Source organism: Megalobrama amblycephala, linkage group LG2, assembly GCF_018812025.1.
Source record: "Megalobrama amblycephala isolate DHTTF-2021 linkage group LG2, ASM1881202v1, whole genome shotgun sequence".
Lineage (NCBI taxonomy): Eukaryota > Metazoa > Chordata > Actinopteri > Cypriniformes > Xenocyprididae > Megalobrama > Megalobrama amblycephala.
The window spans coordinates 55,683,388-55,708,992 of record NC_063045.1 but is presented as its reverse complement, the minus strand read 5'-3'; the positions used below and the strand labels follow the sequence as shown (position 1 = coordinate 55,708,992).

The 25,605-nt window shown below is 37.8% G+C and overlaps 1 protein-coding gene and 1 long non-coding RNA gene across 2 annotated transcripts; one reads left to right on the top strand and one right to left on the bottom strand.

The window, feature by feature from the left end:
• Positions 1-144: 144 nt before the first annotated feature.
• ggt5b (gamma-glutamyltransferase 5b) lies at positions 145-25,258 on the bottom strand. The gene is made up of 12 exons (XM_048181027.1): positions 25,049-25,258; positions 14,390-14,517; positions 13,223-13,315; positions 6,629-6,836; positions 5,302-5,462; positions 5,037-5,183; positions 4,800-4,930; positions 4,146-4,327; positions 3,522-3,613; positions 3,318-3,424; positions 2,591-2,701; positions 145-2,373 (listed from the first exon to the last, which is right to left on the bottom strand). Exons 1-12 carry the CDS (start codon positions 25,207-25,209, stop codon positions 2,227-2,229), a joined length of 1,668 nt encoding a protein of 555 aa, XP_048036984.1. The 5' UTR covers positions 25,210-25,258; the 3' UTR covers positions 145-2,226.
• LOC125262322 lies at positions 2,604-2,993 on the top strand. Its single transcript, XR_007183546.1, has 2 exons — positions 2,604-2,744; positions 2,874-2,993. It is a non-coding gene; the product is annotated as an uncharacterized LOC125262322 (long non-coding RNA).
• Positions 25,259-25,605: the final 347 nt, after the last annotated feature.

Below are 25,605 nucleotides of genomic sequence, written 5' to 3'. Positions count from 1 at the left end.
TTTGTGGACTATAGCGTCTCCCGTGTTCATGATTTATGCACGGTCTCATTTGAGCTTGTGCCTGGAACTCGGACAGCGAGGGGTAATTCAGAAGCTTGAACCATTTTCTTCCAGGATAAAAGTCAATTAAAAGAGCCACTTAAAGACATTAGAAAGGATTTATTTTGACGTATCATGCAAAAAGGTTTAAAATGCACTTAAATGCAATTCAGTATGTCATTCTCTGTAGTCTGCTGGTGCATCATGGGACATATGTCGAATATCCATAAACTTCCATCTCTGAATAGCTCCAATAAACAATATTAAAATAGTATAAAATACAGTAGATAGTAAATATTTATGATTTAAGTTCAACCAATATATGCTATTAAAAACGTTAAAATATGCTTATAAAAATATCATTATGGAAAATATAAAAAGTGCATATGAAAACTAAAAACATTCACAGGTCAAACAATAGATGCTAAGATATTTTTGCAATTGCAATGTCACATTCACATTTCGTTTTTCTTAACAGTCTTCCTGACATTTATAATAAAAACCTTAAAAACATAGGAATAGATTCAGTAAATGATATTAGTGTATTCAGAAATATTTACCTCAAGTTAACTGCTATTAGTTCTCGCAGGAAACAGTACTGGATGATAAGTGTTTCTTTGTACAAAATCTGAAAATGGCAGGGACAAGCTGTCACACTTTCACTCCAGTCAATATTTTTCAGCATAAATGTATTTAAATGCTGTCCGTTTCTATATAGACACGTGATGTATAGCTAAAAAAAAAAAACTTGGCTACAAAAAAGCTACTGAAGATTTCCATATTACTGGCCAGGAAAAAAAAAACAGTTGAAAATCAAAGTAGACAGTCACAAAACAAACATTTTTAGTCGGCAAAGAGGTAAATGTAAAAGGTATCATGTACAAAAATATCAAACAAATAGAGTGTAACAGGAATGATGTATTTTTGTAGGCCATAACCTCAAAGACTATAGAATAACACAAGACGCGTCACTCGTATTGTTTTGAATGGGAGAAAGTGCAATGCGCAATATGGCGGAATAAGTCCCGCCTCCTAAATTCTAAAGTCATCGCGTCACTGCAGCGGCCGTTAGAAGCTCCGGTTGAAAACAGAAACAGTCAGATGCACATTTAGGATTGATCCAGCCTGAAAAATACAGTTTTTTGTCATGATTCAAGCATTTAGAAACAAAATTTATGTTGTCAGATTTCATTGGTGGTTTCAAATATGAAATTTAATGGAAAGCTTTCCCCATTCAAAAGAGATAGGAGCTGCACTTGAATGCCTGAGAAGCGTTTCAAAGATGGCCACCGAGTGAAATGACTTGTCTTTAAAGGGGCTTTTACAGCCATGTTCTGTGTATAATCGTGTTCTTTCAGGGAAAATGAATTTAAACAAAGACTGAAAGAGTTATCGGAAGCTTAACGGTGGTAATGTTGAAGCCATGCGTTCGAGGTGCAGTTCGTCTGCCGATTATATTTAGGGGTCAAAATTAATAAAAGTTGTGTTAATTTGTGAAGACTGTCATGATGTACAAAATGTGTAAGAATCATGGTCTTTTGTTGGTCACAGAGAGTATTTTCTGCATTAATCCAAAAGCCAATGGAAAAATCCTGTTTGGTTTTTGTCAAAGGGAACCAATGCGAACCTATGGGTTGGCCTACAAAAAAACATCATCACTGTAGCGATTTATGCAACTCCAGACAACTTACCACAACCTGACATTTATGGTAAAAAAAAAAAAAAAAACACAGTTCAACCTTAAAATCAACCTATATTAAAGGGTTAGTTCACACAAAAATGAAAATTGTCATTAATTACTCACCCTCATGCCGTTCCAAACCTGCAAGTCCTTTGTTCATCTTCAGAACACAAATTAAGATATTTTATATATTTTATTCTAACCCTTTAAATAGCTGACTCTTGTTTGAACGTATCCTAGTGTGGTTTCTGAGATATTGCCCTTTCCTCCATGTGACAACTAGTTATACAAGACATATTCACATGCACCCAAATCTTACAGTAATTCTCTTTTGTAAGAGTACACAAAAGAGTACACAACATACACCCTGTACACAATCACCCCGTGTTTGAATTTATGGTGTCTACAGGTGTCGCTGAAAGGGAGCGCTGACCCTTTGTTTCCACCCTCATTTCCTCCAGGACCTGATGAATCACCACACTAATCTCTAACAGCTGACGGCAGGGTCAGTATCCCGCCGAGCCGCCGGACTTCCTGGCGTCAGATACGGCAGTGAAGCACTGTCCTTCTTTCGATATGCCATTGACCACATTGAAAAAATAATTGGATTTCTGCACATTGTGTTTTAATGCCTTCATCGCCTCAATAGTAGACTGAGGAGAAGAAAAGTACAATATATTATTACTTAAAAGTCACTTTTGATTACCGGTTACAAAACAATGATTATAAACAGTGACCGGGGGCGTTTCCAGAGGAGGTAAGAGCAATTACAATCAGTATGGCCACGCTAACAACATGCGATTATGGCAATGAGATTTGTGGCGACATCATAATGTAAGAGCGGAAATTCCAAATTCCAAAAGGACTTACTTGGTTGTATCCACTTTCAAAGCTGATGTTGTTACTGGAGTCCACAGATACTATTTTAGCAGCGATAGATTCGTTAAGGTTCATCCCAAACCACAAGTGGTTCATAATGGACTGAAAGAGAAAGAGAACAAGTGGATGTTCATGTTATTGACAGGTTATTTTCAACAGGATATCTCTGCAATGCATGCTGTCGACTACCACAATCGTTTTTAATGCGTTTTTAATTTTATAGCTTAATTTACGTTTTTTACTGAGTGTTCTAACAAAAATATGATTTTTCTAGGTGAAACAGGATATTCAACGAGAAGAGGCAAAGCAAATGATTATTATTGTGAAAAATTACAAAACAATTTAGACAGTAAGACCATGGACATCCAATAAAAAAGAGAAAATAGACATTAAATAGTTGATTAAAATGTTTTGATAAAAATTTCAATAAAACAAACTAAATTAGGTTCCAGTTGGATATTTCTGTACTGCATCTGTGCCATTCGATCGACTGGAGGAATCATGTCAGTGCTTTAAAAAAAATATGATTTTTAAGTCAATACTGACTGTATTCTGACTTTTTCCTGGATGAAATGGAATATTCAATGAAAAGAACCTAATCAAACTATTATATTTTGTAGTATAACTATTAAAGTACTATGTAGTTGACAAAAATAGGCTGAACATTGATAACTCCCATAACTTGTTTAATATCAAATGGAGTTTGACTCCAGCTCACCAGGGCCATGGCTGTGGTGATGAAACTTCCTCCTGATCCACCAATCACCAGAGTCTTGTGCTGGGACTGCAGTATGGCAGGAGCCATCGAGGAGGGAGGCTGTTCGCCTGGAGAGAAAAAATAAAAACAGAAAACAGACAATATGGTGATGAAGTTTCAAAACATGCAAAATATAAGAAGATGTATTTGGTGAAGGATCTTCACCTGGTTTGATGGAATCTACTCGGCCGCAGAAGTCAGCAAGCTCGTTGTTGAGAATGATACCCGTTTTAGGAGAGTAAAAGGCTGACCCAAACCTGAAGACAGATTTTAAAATATTAGACTTTATAAATAAAGGATCATTTATTATTCAAATTATAAATAATATTATGTATTACTATTTTTTTGTTCTTTTAAAATAAAATATTAAAGGAGATATAACATGCAAAGATAAAATTTCAAAATGCAAAGGTTGGTATTATTTAGTACTTGTGAAAAGTTTTTTTATGCTTTATTATGATAAAAAATACAGGAATATTGTTAAATATTACAATTTAAAATAACATTACTACTTGAGTCTACTTTAAAGTCATTTATTCCTATGATGCAAAGCTGAATTTTCAGCATCATTACTCCAGTCTTCAGTGTCTCATGATCCTTTAGTAATCATTCTAATATCAATATTAGAATGATCAATATTATTTGAATTTTTTTCTTTACTGTTGCATTTGATCAATTCACTACATCCCTGCTGAATAAAAGTATGTATATATATATATATATATATATATATATATATATATATATATATATATATATATATATATATATACTGTAAATGTGTCTCACAATTGGTTGATGGTGCTGGTGACTGACACAGCAGTGCCATCTGCTGCCATCACCGAAACATGCGTTGTGCCAAAGCGGTCGACTGACGGGGTGATGTTGTAGTAAGAGGCGTCGTGCGTAGGGCCGTCAGTGATCTTAGCCCTGATTTGCTTGATGAACTTCTCATCTGTGATGTACGTCATCTGCATTCACAGGGCACAAGAAAAACATGAATAAACCTAGTATAATAATGTCCCAGGAAAATTAATTCCGTTTAATCTGATGTTTATTATGGTGTCGGTTTTCTTTTTTTTTGTGTGTGCCAGATTTGGAATTGTTTGTTATGTTGCTAATTTAAATGAAATTCTTATCATACTTGGTTTGAATGCATGCTTACTTAAACATTTTGATTTGATTTCAAACATTAATCACTTGCATTTGTGTGGCCTTCATAAGAAATAACATCCGGCCCTTCATAGTATTTACTCAAACCTACACAGACGTCCAGTGATATTATGCTTACAGCCAACAATAGCAAATATAACAGCAGCAATTTGAGGCACACCAGAAACTCTGATGTTGTGTAATTTTTAAATAAATGTTCCAGACAGAAAAGCATGTCATTTTAATATGAGCCCAGGCACTACAGTATGATAAATAAGGCTGGAACCATACATCTCTGGAGCTGAAGAGGGGGTCTTTAAGGTTATGCTTTTGTCCATTTGCAAACTTGACTGCCTCTAGGTAGCGATGCAAAGTCAAGGTTTTCTGGTCTCCTTTGTTGGAGGCTGGAGAAAGCCCGAACTCTGAGGAAAAAAAGGGATGCTTAATATTTATAAATAACAGCTGTTTAAGAACAGTTGGCATAGAAGCCATGGTGAATTTTTGTTGTTGTCTACTACTAGACCCCACCATGCATTAGTTTCAGGATAAAGCTCAGTATCGCTCCCCCTGCTGGTGGAGGAGGGAAGTACATCTTGTATTCTCCTAGTTGGACTGTCCACGCATCATTCACTCTGACCTCAAAAGTGCTCAGATCTTCTAATGATAATGTTCCATCTGTAAAAACCAAAAGTAAGCTGTGTAAACAAGCACATCTGCCAAAAAAACTGCATTTCGGAAGCACTACAACCATTCTAATTACAGAGACTGCAGTTTGTATACAAACAGTACGTACTTTTTGCTTGTACATCTTTTATCAAGTCTTTGGCAATTTTTCCAGTGTAAAAGGCATCAGCTCCTTCTTTAGCAATAGTTTCCATGGTTTCTGCTAGCCGGGGGAACTTCAAGATGTCCCCTGGGCCAAAAAACGTCTTGTTCTTGTGGCAGAAGAGTTCACTACAGAACATACAGTATATAAAGAAATGAGCTTTTAAAACCAGACAGAAAACAACTCCAGAACTAAATGAAACAAACATGCTCATATGCCTTCTTCACGTAACATAAGCCAACTAGTTGAAACAAAATGTGTTTAAACCTGCCAAGAACATGTGTGGATCATATTTCACCCCAAAATAATATATATATATATATATATATATATATATATATATATATATATATATATATATATATATATATATATATATACACACACACACACATATATATATATATATATATATATATATATATATATATATATATATATACACACACATATATATATATATATATATATATATATATATATATATATATATATATATATATATATATATATATACACACACACATAAAACAGAGAGAGAAAGAGAAAACACTGCTCAAAAGTTTGGGGTTGGTAAGATTTGTTTGGGGTCGTAAGATGTGCTCACTTAGGTTGTATTTACTTGATAATATTTTTACATCTTAAAATAACAGTATTATTATATTATATTTTAAAATGAAATGTATGTGATTTTCTCCTTTTTCATATTATTGTTGAAACAGTTATAACGTTTTTTTTCCAGAAATCTTTGATGAACAGAAAGTTAGAACAGCATTTATTTGAAATAGATATATTTTCTATATATATTTAATAGATATATTTTTTAGATATATTTATTATTTATAAGTGATTATACATGTCTTTACTGTAACTTTTGGTGAATTTAATATGTGGCTGCTGAATAAAAGTATTGATTGCTTTACAAAAAATCTTAATGACCCCAAACTTTTGAAAGGTATACATACATTATAACAGAAAACATTATTACATAAACACATTACATATTTACACAAATACAGTATATAATTCAGCAAATGTCAAAAAGGTATTTAATAGAAAACTGGTAAAAGAATCAATGCTGCTTTTATTCATGCAGCAGAAAGTATCTCTTTACACAATGTATAATATTTCCTGCGGTTTGCCTGCGGCTAAGTCATAACCTATTTCTTTGACACTGATCACTAGGAATGTTCTTCAAGGTTCATCACACCCGTGGCTTTAAATAAACTCTTACATTGAGATGTCAGTCATTAACAGTATTGAACATTATAGCGTGATGGAGAAGATACAGTACCAGAGTCCAGTGCTGTGAATTAGCTGTTCAGCTAAATTTTCCTTCTTAATTATTTGGAAGATTTGATTGAGGTAGTCTGGCATGGGGAAGCCCTCTCGTGCCAGCTTGATGGAGGGCTCGAACAGTTTGGCCCAGGGCAGCTTTCCATACAACTGATGAGCCCGTTCATAGCCACGGATTTCTCCTGGTACGCCTATCCAGTGAATTCCTGTGAGGTGCATGGACAAATAAAATATAAAATAGTCAGGGATTTCCTTATTAAAGGATGCATTAAATTGATCAAAGTTACAGTAAAGATATTTCAATCATGACACCTCTCGGAGTAGTTTTAGCATGTTAATGAGTATGCTGTGTGTAGTTGTCAGGGTGTTGCTAGGCTCTTAGTTATGTACCAAAGTTTAATATTAAATCCCCAATCCCAAGTATGAGCAATATGGAAAGACAAATTTCAAGACTTGCAGTAAATGAAACTTGTCTGAAACAAAAGAGAAAAGCCCATATTTTTTTACAACCCAGATTAGGGTCCAACATAAAAAGGCGTTCAAAAAAAGTTATAGGCAAAATCGCAATGGCCAGGATAAAAAGATCAGATTTATTGGCAGTACCAAAACTATAACAAAAAAAAACCAACAACAACAAAAAAACAAAAGGAACATATAAACATACAAAACTCAGATCAAGACTGGTGAGCTAACTAATCTAAACTACAACTCAGAGTTTCCTCACTACCGAGAAAAATAACAAACACAAAAGAATCTTACTTACCTATGCTTTCCCTCTATTCTAATATAACTAGGGTGACCAAATTTCTCATGGTGGAATACGGGACAGGTGAGCAAGGGGTGGGCAATATGACCATGATATTTTTATTTTAATATATATAATATATATTGAGGATCCTAAACAGTGGAGTTAGACGAGCGGAGGAGTTGCGGCCTTCCTATCTGATACATGTTTTCCCCATGTTTGCCCTGGACTACATGGAGGGGGACAAGACATGGAGGTTTGGTGCACTTGTCGGGGTAGAGGCTTGACTGTTATTTTTAATAACGTGATACAGTGCAGGTTACAACCTGTTGATAGTTTCAAGAGCTTTGAAGTTCAATGAATGAAGACTGACTTACCCTTGCCAGTGATTTGTGCCTTGATATATAGGCCTCCTGGCTATAATAAGAACTTTCTTAATGAATTTTATGAGTTTTTAACTGTGATCGTCCCATCTGCAGACAGAATCTTGATTATGGGTGACTTTAATATACATGTCTGTTGTCCTGGTTCACCCATGACCAAAGAATTTTTGAATCTAGCTGATTCTTTTTATTTACTTCAATGTGTCTCTGGTCCCACACATGATCGTGGGCATACACTTGATTTGCTTTTTTCGTTGGGGATAACGATAGAAAATATTTGTGTAGAGGAAACTGCCATCTCGGATCATATGATGAAAATGAAAAGATGAAATACGGGACAAAACACGATTTTTTTCTTAATAAGTTGGGACACTAAAAATAGAGTTGAAATACGGGACTGTCCCAGGAAAAATGGGACGTCTGGTCACCCTAAATATAACTAAACAAACAGATCTCACCATCCTGTACAAAAGAAAAGAAAAACAAATTCCAAAACCACCAATAGCAAGTTTCTTGAGGTAGGCCAAGGTGAAGTGCCACCAGCAACTCTTAAATAGGCAGGTAGGGATAATCAGGCTCTGCCCCCATCCAAGTGGTAACTATACTCAGAAAGAAAACAAAAGGGACAACACAAGAAAGAGCAGGGGCTTGTAACAGGAACGCAGCACATAAAGATTGCTATCAAATCAAGCGTATTGTGTTAGTTCTGGCAGGTCACGTGACGTTAGTCAAGCTCGCATCAGCTGACACTCAGCTGATTCACATTGACCTATAGGAATACGATGCCTATCACTGCATTCGTATATATATGGTCCATTCAGTATAGAGTGCCCCAGGGATGACGCGTTTTTGTAGGCCAAGGCCAACCCGGAAGTTAGCAGCGCACGGGTTCCCTCGACTGAAAGCCTATGCATTTTTCCCATAGACTTTTGGAAAATCACAGAAAATAAGCTCTGTGTTTAACAAAGGGTTATGACACTTACACGTTTTGTCTATCAAGATAATCTTTACAAGTTAACACAACATTTATAGATTTTGAAGCCTAAATAAAGTCGTCAGATATAAAAGGCTAACAGTAGGCTATAAACGGACTACAGCACACCAACGTCACCACCACCGAGCATCCTCAAACTGTATTTAAAAAACAACTTTATTTACAAACATGCTCGCTGATTATGATATGTGCTGTGTATGAATACTTATCCACTTTTTCATGAGAAATGCTGTCCAAATGTTCCGTTTTTAATGATGACGTCTAAAGTCCCCGCCAAAGGAAGTAGTCCCTTTTAGCAATTTGTTAGCAACCGCCAATTTTAAGACACAGTAAAAGTTAAAAAAAAATCAGAAGTGGGTTATAACTGGTGTGTTTTATATCATAGATCAAAATGTGAAAGTATTTAGAGGCTTTGTTAACCACAGACATTATTTCAGGCGATTTAGCAAAAACCCATTCAAAAAACCCATAGACTTTACGGCGTTGGAACCGGAAGTCCAAAAATGCTAACTCGCTTCCGGGTTTTGTCTACAAAAAATGCGTCATCCCTTAGGCACTCTATTACCAGCAGCTTCATCACAGGAACTAAATATCCAAATCCATGCAACGTCAACTGGCGCCCCGCGGGCCAAATCCGGCCCGCCAGAGATTTCCATCCGGCCCCCAGAATAATACTGAATTCAGGAATAGCCTTGTAAGAGGAAAAAGTTTAGGGCTGGTCCGAATACCATTTTTTGAGCTTGAAGCTTCGGTAGTAATGAACATCGACTATTCGAAGCTTCGGAGAGAGGGGCTGAACATATTTTTCTCTCTAATAAAGGCAGGAATCTGTGTCTGTATGTCCGTTTGCATTTTTATTATTTCGAGAACCGTTCATCCAATCGACTTCACAAGGGAGTGCAGTGTCGCATTTGGTGCAATATAGATGGACACGCGAGACGCGACACATTCAGAATCAATAAACTTTTAGTAAACTACAGAACAGTGCGAGCGGGAAGCGGCGCACCTCACGCGGGCAGGGCTTATGCTCCGAGAACGGACTGCACTAGTGATATAAAACGCACACACACAGGTCTGTTAAATTAAGCAATACTTTTAAGGTAGTCTAATATTTTTCTGACTAACAAATTGGCACAGTAAGGGTAGATTTAAATAAAGAAAAACGAAATTTAAATAAAGAAAAAACAAAATTTAAATAAAGAAAAAACAAAATTTAAATAAAGAAAAACGAAATTTAAATAAAGAAAAACGAAATTAAAGGTACAATTTGTGATATTTTTTTCCGCTAGAGGTCGCTAGAAGCCTATTCAAAACAAAGGCGTAGTTTGATGACGCCAAGTTTTAGAGCGGAAACTTGGGACATGTGGTCTCCATCTCAACGGACGGTGCAAAGGAATAGGGATTGGAGTCTGGAAGAACTCATGTTCGTGGATGCGATTATTAACGTTACTGTAGTATGAAGCAGAGCAGGACCGAGTGTTGCGGGAGCTGAACGAGGAGCTGGAGCGATTGATCAACACACACCTCACGAGCAGCGGGACTTTTATTATGACACAGTCGCCGGCGCCGCTTCCGCTTTTCCTGTCATGAGTTTACGGGAGCTGTCCTTGTCGACGGAACCAGCGGCAGATGGTAAACAGTAATTATGTTCCATAAATAAGTAACACAATCCACCATATAACGTGCACGAAGTAAATAAGGAACTGCTTGAAGCAAGCTAGTGGTTTGCTGGACGCTAGACACTTACTTCCGCATTTGTCCACGGCACTGTTGTCATGTGGTTTCTACGTCAGTAAAGGAGGTAACAAAGGGTAACTGACGTCATTGACAGGTGACTGCACTGCCCCGTGTCACTGTTTAGAATGGGAATTTTCCATAGACAGTAAAAGAAATGGACACAGCGACCCCATTGGAACTCAATTGAGAGAAGTGAATCCCATTTTTAGCGAATTTTAGCACTTCCGTTTCTGACGCGCAGACTCAAACTAAGCTTGATGACGTCCGCAACCTGTCTGACAGATGTAAATCTTCTAGTAGCTGTGCGTGCAAACTGCCATTGTTAATCTTGCAGAGACGGCGAGCTTGAGCGGGGAGTTCTTTGGCGTGAAGTAGGAGTAAGCAGGAGTAAGTATTCTGATTAATTATTTTGTATAGTATTTTAAAATGTAACGCCAGTACGCCATATTAAGATAATCACCCCGATTGCCTGCGAGCATCTCCTCCTGTCTCTACGGTAATTTCTCTACTGTGCGACAGAGAGTCGAGTGGTTATGACGCAATCGTTAGCCTATTTTTACAAAAACTGTTTCTACGGGGCCATAATGTAACATAGAAGGTAATGGAGCCCTTTATACATTGTCGTGTATCTTTAGAAATAAATAATGGACAAATGGAGTCTTTAAACGCCTCAGATGTAAAGTTATTCACTGTCAAAGTGACGCCAAAATGAATAGGAGTCAATGGGGATGCTAACGCAAGTGAAGTTCTGCTACAAGATGGCGGCACCCGGCCGACTTCAACTTCCGGTCGACTTCCTTGGGCACTGGAATTTTCTCATGATTTACAAGTAGTTGAAAACATTAGAGATATTGTTAGTAATCAGCTGGACAAAATATATAACACTAGCCTAGTGGTTTTTGGATATTTTACTGCAAAAATTTTACATATTGTACCTTTAAGTTAAATTAAAAACGAGATTAATTTAGATTGATAATAACGGGTAAAAATGCTAATACATTTTGTTTCTATTATTCTATTTTCCACAATGTCAAAGCAACAAAACACAAGCTCAGACATGCACTTCGGTCCATACAAACTCCGCTGTTCTGCGCTCTAGCCAGAGAACACTCCCGTTGCTGGAACACGCATCGGTTCTATTTCTAGCATGCACTCATTTTCCGCGTGGCTCGAGCGCGCCTGAGACGCGTGTCTCAGTGTGCAAACTCCAACCTGTTAAATATGGGAGCCGAAATAAAAACGGACACGCCACGCAGCTGAGACGCTCACGCAGCCAGTGTGTCGCCGGCCTTATTCAAGGGGGAATGAGAACCGTTTCGCGGGAAAAAAAAAAAAAAAACGAATATTCGAATGTCAAATTTTCAAATCGAATACCAACCCTCTGACCTTCATGTGACAGTGATGGACAGCTTGACAGCCTCACAAATATGAAGCCTAAAATATCGCTATCGCCCCCCTGGTGGCTTGCTGCAGTACAGGTAATATGTAAAAAATAACATAAATTTGGAATTAGAATTAGTATATCAAATAATAACATATTAGGATACAACTCAAATTTTATTTTATATTACGAGTATCTGGCCCTTACAGTGTCTGCAGAGAAAAATTCTGGCCCTTGGACAAATATAGTTGATGACACCTGTCCTAAGCCATCCCCAGCTCCTCCTTTGTCCAGTCAGGACTTGACCTTCTGATATTTCTTTTGATTAAACTCATATTCTTCAATTATGTTGTTACATTAATTATTATCATTAAGAAATTAATGATATTGCAAAACTTGGTTCTGTTCTGTTTACCCTAAAGAGGGGTTATCACTGCTCTCCCTGCTCTTATCCATGCTATAGGCTGCATGAATGGGCAGGGAGTTTTTGCCCAGAACAGAACCATACCGCCAATACAAACTGTATACTAACTGCCAGTCATCTTTGATGATAGTGATCCTGACAGAGCTACAGCCAAATCAGATTATTTCCAGCTTTAAAATTGTTTCAGTCTGGTTTCATTACACCTACCGCCTTTGGGAAAGAAACAAATCTCTTTTTTTGGAATAAATATTACAGAAATACAATCATAATTAAAGTGCCATTATGCGTGAACAGCGTGTGAACATTTAGACAACTACACATAATTCGTTATCTGTAGAATCTTGAATTTGAGTCATTCTGGGTAAATATGTTTGGCATAGTCACTATAATCAGCTAGTCTGCCATTTTAGCTGTCCAGGAAGTATACTTAAGAATACGAAACTAGCAAAACAAGTCCACTTAAGTACATAATTCCCCCGAAGACAAAATTCCCCTCTTTTGCACACAATGTTCCATTGTACTTTCTATATCTTCAACTTACTCATATGTTATTTTACACGAGATAAGATCTAATACCTTTTTTTTTTTTTTCTGTTGTATGAAATCCAAACATTCCCAATAAAGTTATGTCATTGGTTACTCATACCACCTAAAATTTCCTTCTTCCGTGAATCACAAAAGGAGAAGTCAGGTAGAATATTTGAGCTTGGATGGAAAGCGATTTATACAAGCCAAACTCCAAAAAGGCACCATTGTTTTTAATGGTAGAAAGAAAATATTGTGAGGCTGGAATAACATTAGGTTGAACAGATGATGTAAATAATAAGTAAATGTTGGGTGAACTTTCCCTTTAAGACATTTCACTTCCTGTCTAAATAAATTGCTAATGTGGGATGCTTTAGCCTGCTTCCATGTAGTAAAGCTTTACCTGGTACTAACAGTGTTTTTGGACACTTATTCAGCAGATCCGCCTGGACACCTTTTGGGACCGTTTCTCTTGAGCTGATGATTTTCACTTTGCCTTTAAAAAAAAAAACGTAAACTGGTGAATTTATGCAGATTTTATTTTTCAAAATGATCAATCCTCGTTATTTACGTCATGTGTATCTTTCTTTGTCTCTTAAGAACACTGTTTAAACAAAAATCAAGCATTGTTGGTCACCAGCACGAGGTATGTTTTGCATGATAGTTGCTGGTTCTCAGCATGTGAAGTGGTAGAACTGGTAGACCAGCATGTGATGTTGGTTTGCTGGTCCACAGCCAGCAAGACCAGTGCTATCCCAGCTAACAGGGAACATTCTCAGAACATTCTGTCAGAGTTGTCTGGTCTTCATTAATTTTAGCATAAATCTGTTATTTATACACCATAGCAACTACATCTCAACTAATTCTCATTAGAGACTCTACAGGGCTGTTAGTAGGTTAGGTTAGGGTTATGTATTAGGGTTCTGGTTAGTAGAGTAACTTGACTTGTAGTCAGTAGAATGTCTGTTGGGGGACCATAAAAATAAAGCATTAGCAGATATTAATTAGACAGTCTACTAATAATCTAATGAGAGTTAGGGTGATGATACATGGGGCAACTTTTTGAGCGACGTTGCTTGGGTGCTTTCCCATTGAAAATATGCAACAAATTTCGATCGAAAAGTATACAGATAGAAATTTGTTGCCTATTCTCAGTGGGAAACCGCCCAAGCAACAACACTCGGCAAAATTGCCCAGCAACATTGCTCAAAAAGTTGCCCCATGTATAATCAGCTTTAGTTGACGTGTAATTGCCAGGTTACTTAAAGTTAGTCAAACATCTAAAGTGGACAAGATTGTCGTTACACATATTTTTGTTAGCTGGGATACTATCTCTAAATAGCATAAACATGCCTGGACCAACAAGGAATTCCTGCTGGTTTATGCTGGATTTTTTAACAGGAAATCTAGCTTTCCATTAAACTTCTTGAGAAATTTAGTCAGCCATAAAAATAATGTTTTATGACACCTCATGATGTGATTTTTACAGCAAAGCCGGCCAAAACAAACATAACTATAATACTCCAAATTACTTGACAGTGCTTTTCACAATAGATATACAAGGACATACCTGCTTTGTCCATAATGGTGAAGATGGCCCCTCCACCCAAGCCCATGCTCTGTGGATTGACCAGTCCAGTGCAGAGCAGCGCTGCGATGGCTGCGTCCACCGCTGAGCCCCCCTGAATCAGCATGTCCCTATGAACAGAAGACATGTCTCATCATAACTTTAGCATAGGGTTACTATGTTTTCACCTCAAAATAGCAAGAAAAAAATAAGAAGTTATATTTTGCATGACTTTTTTTTTATGTTCAGTTTAGATGTTGCATTGTGACATTTTCATGACAATCACATTTCCTTCCCAAATTCTCCTTACTGAATTAATGAAAATCTTCAGACAAAAATCTATTGAATGCTTTACCATTTAAATGATATGACTTTTAGCATTAAAGTAAGATTTTTTTTTGAGAATCTTTCATATTACTGTAACGTTTGTGTAAGGTAAGTGTTCAGAAGAGAGTGCAAGGACAGCAGCACATGTATGTAGACTAAAGAACAGCTATTGGTAATGCATATTAATTGTGAATGCAAAAAAAAAAAAAAAGAGTAAATATTATTATTATTATTAATTATCATTTAAAAACTATATTATACACACACACACACACACACACACAAACGTTTCATGACAGAAGACAGGACCGAAACAGTGTTTATTTTTGTGGTGTCATCTTTTGTTTGTTTTTCCCCTTCATCACAATGGACCCTCCCCCAGTCCAGTTATTGTGGCTGGAGCAGAAGGACAACTCCCTTGAAGTTCACACCTGGGATTTTATAGAGTTGGCAAATCTGACACTCTACCCGGACTGCTTGCTCTGCGTGTTTTACATCTCGAGCCTTAGGTAGCGGCCCTGAGCAAACCTGCCAGGGAGCGGTACCAAGAATAATTTCGCCGCATGTGTGGAGTGTGTTCAGGTAAACAACAACTCGGCATTCACCACTGGCATTGCGGAGCCTACCAGCACTCCTCCACCTAACCCAGTTCTCAGTCAGCCTATAGCCAGCCAGACGGAACTAAAGCCTGATTCCACCACAGACAAAGAGCCAGCGAGCCCTGCTGAGCCAAGTTCCTCCCCAGAGCCTGAGCCCAATATAATGTCTGACCAGGTGCGCAAGTCGGCAACAACGTCCATTCCAGAGGGAGTACTTGTGGTGTTTGAGAGCATGGATGGAAGCCCCGCCCCACTCACACATCTGCGTGTAAGGGAAACATGGACCCTGGGGACTTATTAGTCACTTTTGAGGAGGACTTAATAGACTGATTTACGGAGGCTATACCTGAAAATTTCCCTATTTCATTGACATTGCCCAGTTCTAACATCCTTGTATCTCCACCTCGGTCCTTCGACCCATCGGGTTCGCCTTGGCTCAATGCTCAGCTCAGCTCCACCCTGGCCTGTCATCCCACCAGGCTCCCTCACCCCACTGGCTCTGTCTTGGTCAGACGTCACCCTGGCTCGTTGCACCTCTGCCTTCCATCCCTTTGGCTTCACTGAGCTCTGCCTTCCCTCCGGCTCCACCATTGTCCTCGGTCACACTCAGTGATGCGCAGGTCAAAGTATAAACAACCCGCACCCGACCGACGTTTTCAACTAACCCGCCCGCAACTCGGACCACAAAAAAAAAGGAAAATATTGTACCCGACCCGCTTCCTGACCCGCATTTTTTTAAAAGTAGTAAATGCTCATTGTAGCGTCATTGGGCCATAGATGTAAGAACTAGGGGTGCGGGGGGGTGTGGCCGCCCCCCTCCCATAAGCCCCCCATCAGCCTCCCTGGCCAATAATATCCATTAATCCAGCCTGTGGAAGAGAGAAATGTTTCAGGACCTGACGTGGTGCGCTCAGAGGTGCAGCGGCGAGAGCAGGCAGTTCTTGAGGCGGCCCATCATTTTCCATTTCAGCTGTCTAGATGCATATTATTGATGAATGCGATGTTTATGTTTCGACCCTGCTTGAAGAATTAATCAGCAGGTCAACTGAGAGAAGGCCCACTTTTGGAAAAATGTGAAAGCCCTTAGGAGCGCAAACTGTTGTATAGCCTAGTGTTATGTAATAAAGGCTTGATTTATTCATTTATTTTGTTTCATTTTCTTAACAATTAAGATGCTGCATGTGTTTATCCAGTCTAATCGAAGTGTGCGTCTCTCCCCCGACTTTCCCAACAAAAATCCCGCCCCCTCTCAGAAAAGACATAAAACTGACATTACTGAGCTATATGCGTTTAAAAGTAGCCTATTAAAATGGTACAATGGTATTGCTCAGTTCAACGTGTTGGGAAATCGGGCATTTTGTCCTGCGTCAGCATTTATTCAAAAGTTAATAACGCTCAACATTCAAAAGGTAAATAAGGATTTCCCACTTGTATTAGTAGGCTTAGGCTATTTCGCCACGTGAATGCCCAATTGAAGCTCTCACAAGCACAAAATGCAGTGATAGAATATGTTAATAAAGTATTTATTAACGCATTTTAGACGAACAAAAACAGGTAGGCTAAGCCAAAGACTGAGGCTACAATATCCATAAATAAATGTTCACAAATACCCATGAAAGTAAAACTGAAAATTTTAGTAAGTAAAAGTGAAAATTACAAAGGTTTAATTGGCATCTTTATTTCAAACGACCCGACCGACCGCGACTCGAATATCATTAAAAATATTTTTGGATGACTCGTAACCGCGGGTGACCGCAGGCACCCGCTCATTTTGGATCAACCCGCGCATCACTGGTCACACTGCCTCCACAGCGGTATTCCGGATCCCTGTCTCTGCCTCAGTCCCATGAGCCATCAGCTCCGCCTTGGCACTCCGGACCTTCAGTGTCACCCTGGGTCCGTGTCTTATACTCCTTTCACTTTGTTTTTTGTTTGTTTGTTTGTTTTTTTACAATTAATGTTCTCCTTTTTACCTGAACTTTAATTCTAATGAAACGACCAATTAAAATTGTGGGGTAATGCAGTGCTATTTTTACCTGGTGAAAACACTCATACTAAAAATGCAATTGAGCGTGTTAAATTATGTTATAACGTTACTCTGTGCGTTTGCTCGGTGGCTGGTATGAAACACTTGTTGCACATTGCAGTAAGCTAGATCAATATTAGAATATCATAATAATAAAAGCTGGATGACTTGTGTTGCTAAATGGCATGCAATTAATTTAAAAATAAACAATAAGACTAACCGTGTTGAGCTAGATAACAATGATTAGTTTTCATTTGATAAAGGTATCCAAACAGTTGCTCACATGTCTAATAAAACATAATATATTAAAGCATAATGTGGATATGATGTCACTGACAGGCGACGCAATGACACAGGCTGTTACACTGTTTAAAACTGCTGATTTCTATGAATTTAAACTTTGTTGTAACATTTGGGATAGGAGTACACAAGTCAACAAAATATATAACGTTCTAGTGATTTTTAGATATTTAATCCAAAAATCTTACATATTGTGCCTTTACAAACTCAATGCTTTAGGGAATGTGACACATTCACAAGCACATTTTCAGCAGATATATCCCTGGTCCTTTGTGTGTTCACGTCAGTATGAAAATCTTGAGGCAAGTCTGAGCCAGAGGACAAGTGATACCCGAGAGCTCAATGAACCATGAGGAGTTCCAGCCTTCACACACACACACACACACACACACACACACACACACACACACACACACACACACACACACACACACACACACACACACACACACACCCAAACGTGCACAATTGGGCAGAAATCGGACAAAATTCATGCTTTTTAGATTATGCGTTTGTGTTTTAAGCACAATATGGGTCAAAAAGGTAGTGTCTCAGCAAGCAACAGTGATTAAGAAGGAAATCAGGGCAATATGCCACAAAGGATGATCTCAGATGTCTGATTTCACAGGATGTCCTGAACAGATAAAAGGAAATAAGAGATCTTTCAAAGGCAGTGATGGAAGAAACATAACATCTGAAACATAAGACAACTTCTTATAGGAATACCACAGTCCTTATATCACTGTTAAGTGATATGTGACATATGACATTGACCATCAAATCACATAATGATGCATCATCTTATTCATGATAATGAACAGTCCTTGAAAGCATATTATCAGATTATCATGGTATGTGCATTAAGTCAACAATACAAGATGACAACAATTCAGGGTTTACCGTTAAATATGATTGTTGAGATTAAAGATTAGATTAGTGTTACAGTGTTAAGCTGAAGCGTTACTGTAATGTTATCCACCCACTATTGCCAGTCCTTCCAGGATTTTGACAGAATTTGTGACGGCTTTTATCAAAATTTATGGCCATATTTACAGCCTTTCTTGTTGTTTTGCAGTGAAAATATACAACAGACAACATTCTTTTAACATCATTATTACTTTTCTGATCTCGAGAACCACTGCAGGGCTCCAGACTAACATTTGAGGGCAGTAGCACCGGTGCCATTAAAGGGTTAGTTCAACCCAAAATGAATATTCTGCTTTGAAGCTTTACAAATCTTTTGTTTCGAATCAGTGGTTCGGAGCATGTATCACTGCCAAAGTCACATGATTTCAGCAAGCAAAAGAATAATAGTAGTTAATAGTAGTAAAGAGACTATTAACTACTATTATTCTTTTAAATTATAGGCCTACTAATGTCTAATTGAATCGTCTACAAATGTATAAAACTGTTCAGAGATCAGGTAAAACCTATAGACTTGATTCATGGGTTCATGAAGTGTGTCAGGCCAACTTTGGACACAGATGCTGCTGATGTGAGCCAACTCTGCAGTCTGCTTCGTCGCCACTAGTTCGTCAGCGTCGGCTTAGTGTGTTCCGGCCTTAAAAATTTGATTCAAAGAATTTTTGTTCTTCAAAGACAAATTACCAAACCATGCCTCAAGGGAGAATGACAAGACTGATTCAATAAAAGCCCGATAGAAAAGGGTCATCATAGATTTGTCAATGTGAAATCTAGACCGCTTTCTGAGGCAAAACAGATGCTGATGTCCCTACATATCAGTTCTTTTCAAAAGTCAATTTAGAATCTTTGACTGTCCCAAGATATTTGTAGATTTCTACACAATCCACCGCCTGATCTTTAATAATCGTAGTGTCATAATGTAAAGCACAAGTTCTAAAATCTATAATCACTCCAAATAAGATTCATCACACCAGGTGACAAACTCCTCAATAACAGGACCATGGCCAGACTCAATGTCGTGTAACAAACTCACGATAACTGTGTCATCAGCAAATTTCAATATAGTCCTATTTACATGTTTACTTTAGCACATATTAGTATATAAAATATAAAATAAAGGTGAAAGAACACAGCCCTGGGGTGAACCAGTGGACGAACATAATAAATCTGATAAAATACCATTTACTTTCACCCTCTGTGTTCTGTTTGTCAAGAAATCCAGTATCCAACCCACTAAAAATTGTTGCTCAGCTTAAAATGCTCCATAAGTCTCCTAGCTAAAATGTGAGGTTGGATAGTATTAAAAGCTAAGGAAAAGTCAATAAACTACAGTCTAGCATGAGTATTTCCCCCTTTTGTGCTTAGACAAAAGATTAAGTATAGAGTAATTGTAGCATCTTCAACTCCTCTATGTGCCCTATAGGCAAACTGCATAGGGTCAAGAGCTTTCTCAGTTTGCCTTACAATCTTTACAAGCTTTTCAAATGATTTCATTACAAGAGAAGTGAGGGCTATTCACTATTTGACCTGAAACCATCCATGGCAATATCAGTTCTATTCACACTTTGCTGTATACCTACTATAGTTTTCATACCAGACCATGCTGAAACAATATTCTTCTCAGCCAGTTTACGCTCTACTTTAGTTTTATATCTTTGTTTAGCTTTTAAAGGTGCCATAGAATTGAAAATTGAATTTACCTTGGCATAGTTGAATAACAAGAGTTCAGTACATGGAAATGACATACAGTGAGTCTCAAACACCATTAATCATTAAAATGTACGGCCCCAACTTTTGCATATGCCAGCCCATGTTCAAGGCATTAGACAAGGGCAGCCAGTATTAACGTCTGGATCTGTGCACAGCTGAATCATCAGACTAGGTAAGCAAGCAAGGAAAATAGCCGTCGCTGTTTTCATTTTTAAACACTTGCAGTCTGTATAATTCATAAACACAACGAACGTGACGAACACTTTGTAAAGATCCATTTTGAGGGTTATATTAGCTGTGCATAAACTTTGTTTATGCAATGTATTATAGAGTCGCAAGCTCGGGGGTGGGGAGCACGAGCATTTAAAGGGGAAGCATCCTGAATCGGCGCATTTATAATGATGCCCCAAAATAGGCAGTTAAAAAATTAATAAAAAAAAAATCTATGGGGTATTTTGAGCTGAAACGTCACAGACACATTCAGGGGACACCTTAGACTTATATTACATCTTGTGAAAAAGCGTTCTAGGGCACCTTTAAGATTTCCACTTTAACCTCCTTTTTTGTTGCTTGAGATTTTCATGAGATTTCAAGCATGTTTAGGCCCTCAAAAATGTGATTCATTTCGGAGAAGAAGAAGAATTGACAGAGCAATTCCAATAGGGTCCTCACACCATCAGTGCTCAGGCCCTAATAATGAACAATGATGCAATTCTGCTGTAAACAGTCATTGTTCAGTTGAAAGAAGTTCAGTTTGGTTATTTAACTGTACAGTTCATCAATTATGGAATGATTTTAATTCATTTAATTAAGGACCGAGCACCGATGATGTGAGGACCCTATTGTAATTGTTCAGTCAATTATTCTTCTCTTCCGAAATGAAACGCATTTTTGAGGGCCTAAACATGCTCGAAAACTCATGAAACTCTTTGCAGTTCTTGCCATTTACAAACGTTGTACTGTAACGAGAGATTTTCTCTTAGAGATTTTATCAGATAAACATCATATTTGGTCAGTCTAATCTAAAGACCTTTGTGACGTTAAATTGCGAAGATCTAGAGTTTTCACTGAAGGGCGTGTCCGTGGCGGCCTGACAAAATTTGATGTTTTGCCATGAAAAAGGAAGTTGTTGTAACTCGGGCATACAATGTCTGATCTGCCCCAAACTTCACGTTTATTAGAGTCCTAGCCTGAATACATCTACATGTCAATATTCAGTGACAGTCATAGCGCCACCTGTGGGCAACAGGAAATTACTTGTTTTACACTGTGATTAACTCCTCATAGAGATTTAATCAGATCAACATTATATTTGGTCAGTCTAATCTTAAGGTCTTAGCGGTGTTAACTTGCGAAGATCTTAAATTTACGGTGAAGGGTGTAAATTAAATGAAGGGTGAAGTGAAAGTCTGATGTTTTGCCATGAAAGAGAAAGCTGTTGTAACTCAGGCATACAGTGTCTGATCTGCCCAAACATGTGTGATAAGAATCCTGGCCTGAAGACATCTATATGGCAATATTCAGTAAAATTTGAAGCGCCAGGAAGTGTGGCACACCAAAATGACTTGCCATATTTATCACGTATTTACTCGCTTACATGCATGTCACCCACTATTCACCGTTTTCCTAAGGCCACCGGGTGGCGGTGGCCCTGGGTGCGAGCGCCTTTTCATCACTGCTTGCAGCTTTAATTAAATGATTATACTTATAAAGCAGCTCTGGAGAAAACAGTGATGTGATCATCCAGTTCAGTTCAATTCTCATCCAATAGTGTCAGTGCATTCAAATAAATGCTGCCGAATGTTAAAATGCCCCTGTAGTCAATAATTTTATCCCTAAAAATTAATCTTTAATCACCAAAATGACATTTTAAAAAAATTCTTCATGCATTAAAATTGAATGTAACTCTACACCCTTGCTTCATTTAGTATACACAAATCTATGAATATGCTAATTAGCCCCACCTCCACTCACTCGCTCGAGCTCAGACATCCACTCGGTCAACTTACTGAGGTAAACTCTGCACAATGGTATCGCTTTTTACAATGTCGGACACATGACTGTAATTAATATAATAGCCTTTTGCTTGACTACGTTATCAAACAGCTAATAATGTATTGCTAATGTTACACAAACCATGTTTGCCATCTGAATCAGACAGCTGCCTTCTAAAAATCAGTATCCTTAGAAACGCTTTGAACAACTCAGAACGTCAGTGAAGAAAGGCATATAGTTCATCATAACATCATAATATACATCATACACCCGCCATATTGCTAAATCTAACCAATTTTTCATATTAACAGAAAAATATACCAGGATAAGCTTCTCTTGAGACTCCTCTGCTTCAGAGGGGTCATAGTTAATGATATGCTAAAGCCTGCTGGCACATTGACGTGATTGGTTACAAGGTAGTTTGTGACGTCACAAACACCAACTGCGTTTTTGAGACTGTTTTTAGATCACTGCAGTTTTAAACAGAAAATACTCAGCAATGGTGCTGACTTATGAATTTGCACATGGTTTGTCAAGGATTAGTTCACTTTCAAATACATTTTTCCTGATAATTTACTCACCCCCATGTTATCCAAGATGTTCATGTCTTTCTTTCTTCAGTTGAAAAGAAATTAAGGTTGTTGATGAAAACATTCCAGGATTATTCTACTTATAGTGGACTTCAATGGGCACCAAACGGTTGAAGGACAAAATTACAGTTTCAGTGCAGCTTCAAAGGGCTTTAAACGATTCCAGACGAGGAACAAGGGTCTTATCTAGCGAAACGATCGGTCATTTTCGATGTAACTGTATATGCTTTATAAACACAAATGATCGCTTTGCACGTGCTTCCGCTTTCCGTATTCTTCAAAAAGCGTACGCTGTATATCCTACGCCTTCCCTATTCAACTTACGGAACGAACGCGGCGTCAGTGAATGAACATCTTGGATGACTTGGGGATGAGTAAATTATGAGGAAAATTTTATTTGAAAGTGGATTAATCCTTTAAAGCATATTAAAAACACCACAGACATATAAACAAAATTAAAAACTTGATTTTCACCACAGGTTGACTTTAAGTGTCTCCAACTAAGCAAGCCAAAAGGTGACAGTGGCAAGGAACGCAAACTCCATTCGTGACAGAAATGGAAAAAAAAACAGGCTCAGTCGTCTCTTCTGGCCAGATGAACAAACAGAGATTCAAAAAGAGATTAATTTTTGTGACTTGAAGTAACTGTTTATAAACATAGTATAATGAAACATATACATATATTTTTCTGACTCGGGGCCAATGAAAATGTTGACAAAGCAAGAAAAAAACTGGGCAAGATCCAAATGAGCCAGCAAAAAGTATTTACTTAAGCCCTGCAGGGGTTGAATACAGAAGAATGGCATTCATTAAGACATTGTGTTAATGGCTCTGCATGTCTTGCCTTATGTGATCTGCATAATAATAATGCCAGACACGGAAAGAAAACCTCAGTCACTTTTATTTTAAGCAGACAAGAGACACAAAATCCAATCCAAAAGCAGACAAATTTCTCCTATTTCCAGGATATGCCTGGCAACTGTAACTAACTCCTTTCTGTTTCCTTTCAGAGCAGGTTAAAGTGTGACCCCAGATTAAATACCAAAGCCAAGTTATTTGAAATACAGTCATAAAAGACTTAACACTTCGAAACAAGGAAACACTGTACTTTTGGCACAAAATGCAGAAAACATAGACAAAGGACAGAAAATGTGGCAATGTAGGGCTTTGTGAATCTGGTTGATCCTGTTTTGATTGTCAGGAGTTTGTCAGCTGGATCAGTGCTCAGAAAAAAAGATTTTGGACATGCTTATGTGGTTGCAGAAATATTTACAACAGATGGCATCCAAGATCATTTGTCAACAAGACCGCATGTACACAATAGTCTGGACAGAACCATTGTAATTCAAAAGTCTTTTTTTTAAATTAAAAAATTATATAATTTATAAATTAAAATTATGTATGTAGGTATGTGTGTTTGTGTGTGTGTGTGTGTGTGTGTGTGTGTGTGTGTGTGTGTGTGTGTGTGTATATACACTCTCAGAAAAAACAGTACGGTGCTGTCACTGCTGCAGTACCCTAAGGTACAAAAATGACATCTTTGTACCTTACTTACCCCTAAATGGTACATATTAGTACTTTAAGAGTGTATATTAGTGCATTACCTTTTCACTTTTGTACCTTAGGGTACTGCCCCAATGACAAGCGCCATATCTTTTTTTCTGACAGTGTATATATAAGGTTAGATAACACTTGCTGTCACTGTAAATATAAACATATATGAGTGTAGTATTAAATAGCCCAAATCATGTTAAAGTGCATTGAAGATGCAGATGGTAGACCTGTCAGTGTAAATAAGTAATAGTATATACAGAAGATGTGCTCTGGTTGTGATTGTGATTGTAATTGTATGCATATATAGTAAATATAGGATATCCAAACTCAAGTGTGTCCTGTGCACTTTGTGCAAGGCTGCATTATCTAATCTCTTAAACTGATTACCTCTCTACATTGTTGCATTGTTCATTGTGGATCACTGTTTGAAATACTTTACAGCATTGTTTCCTAGAATTAACACGCTAACTTAAAACAAAAGGAGTGTCAACAGCATATAAATTGGTATACTTATGGCTTAGCTTTCTACTACCTGACTTGCACTGGAGCTGTATTGTATTTAAGTGAACGTAAATTTTTTATCAATAGAATACTGTCAATGCTGAAAGGTTCAGCTCTTAATAAGCATAACTCTTACCTGCCGATGTTGGAGCACATGAGAGAGTCCGCAGCAACAGCAGCGTTTGTGAAGGCGCATCTCTGTTTGGTTGCTAAAAGTATGCAAATGCAGATAATTGCAACAGAGCACACTAAAGCGAGTACGCACAGGCAGCAGCGTCTCGACTGAGATTTGGCCATGCTTTAATCAGCGCGGGATCAGCAGGTAGAATGAAAAGCTCGCGCTGCTTACTATTACTTTCATTGCTGGGGGCGGAGAGTCTCTCGACTTTACAAATGAGAAGGCTGTTCAAGTTCAAAAACTTATACACGAGAGATTATATTAACTGTACAGTGAGAGAAGAACACGATTCTATTTGGAAGAATCAAAGTTCTTTGGGGGGGACAAGCCAGAAGAAATGTGAGTTTTAGGCTACTGTACACTGTGTACAGTGACTTTTACGAAGCCAGATGGCCACTATAAAACGGTGACGACCAAAATACGGTATAAAAACACGTTCAATAAATGTTTACATTTATTGTGTTTAAATATTAAGATTAAAATAACAATTCTTCCGCCAAATTAATAATATTCGT

Excerpts from the sequence above, each read along its gene's own strand:
- ggt5b (XM_048181027.1), bottom strand. The coding sequence starts at position 25,209 with ATGGCCAAATCTCAGTCGAGACGCTGCTGCCTGTGCGTACTCGCTTTA. Across the intron at positions 5,463-6,628 it reads ATTCACAGCACTGGACTCTG|TGAACTCTTCTGCCACAAGA; the intron begins GTACTGTATCTT and ends TATGTTCTGTAG. Across the intron at positions 3,614-4,145 it reads ACCAGCACCATCAACCAATT|GTTTGGGTCAGCCTTTTACT; the intron begins GTGAGACACATT and ends ATCTGTCTTCAG.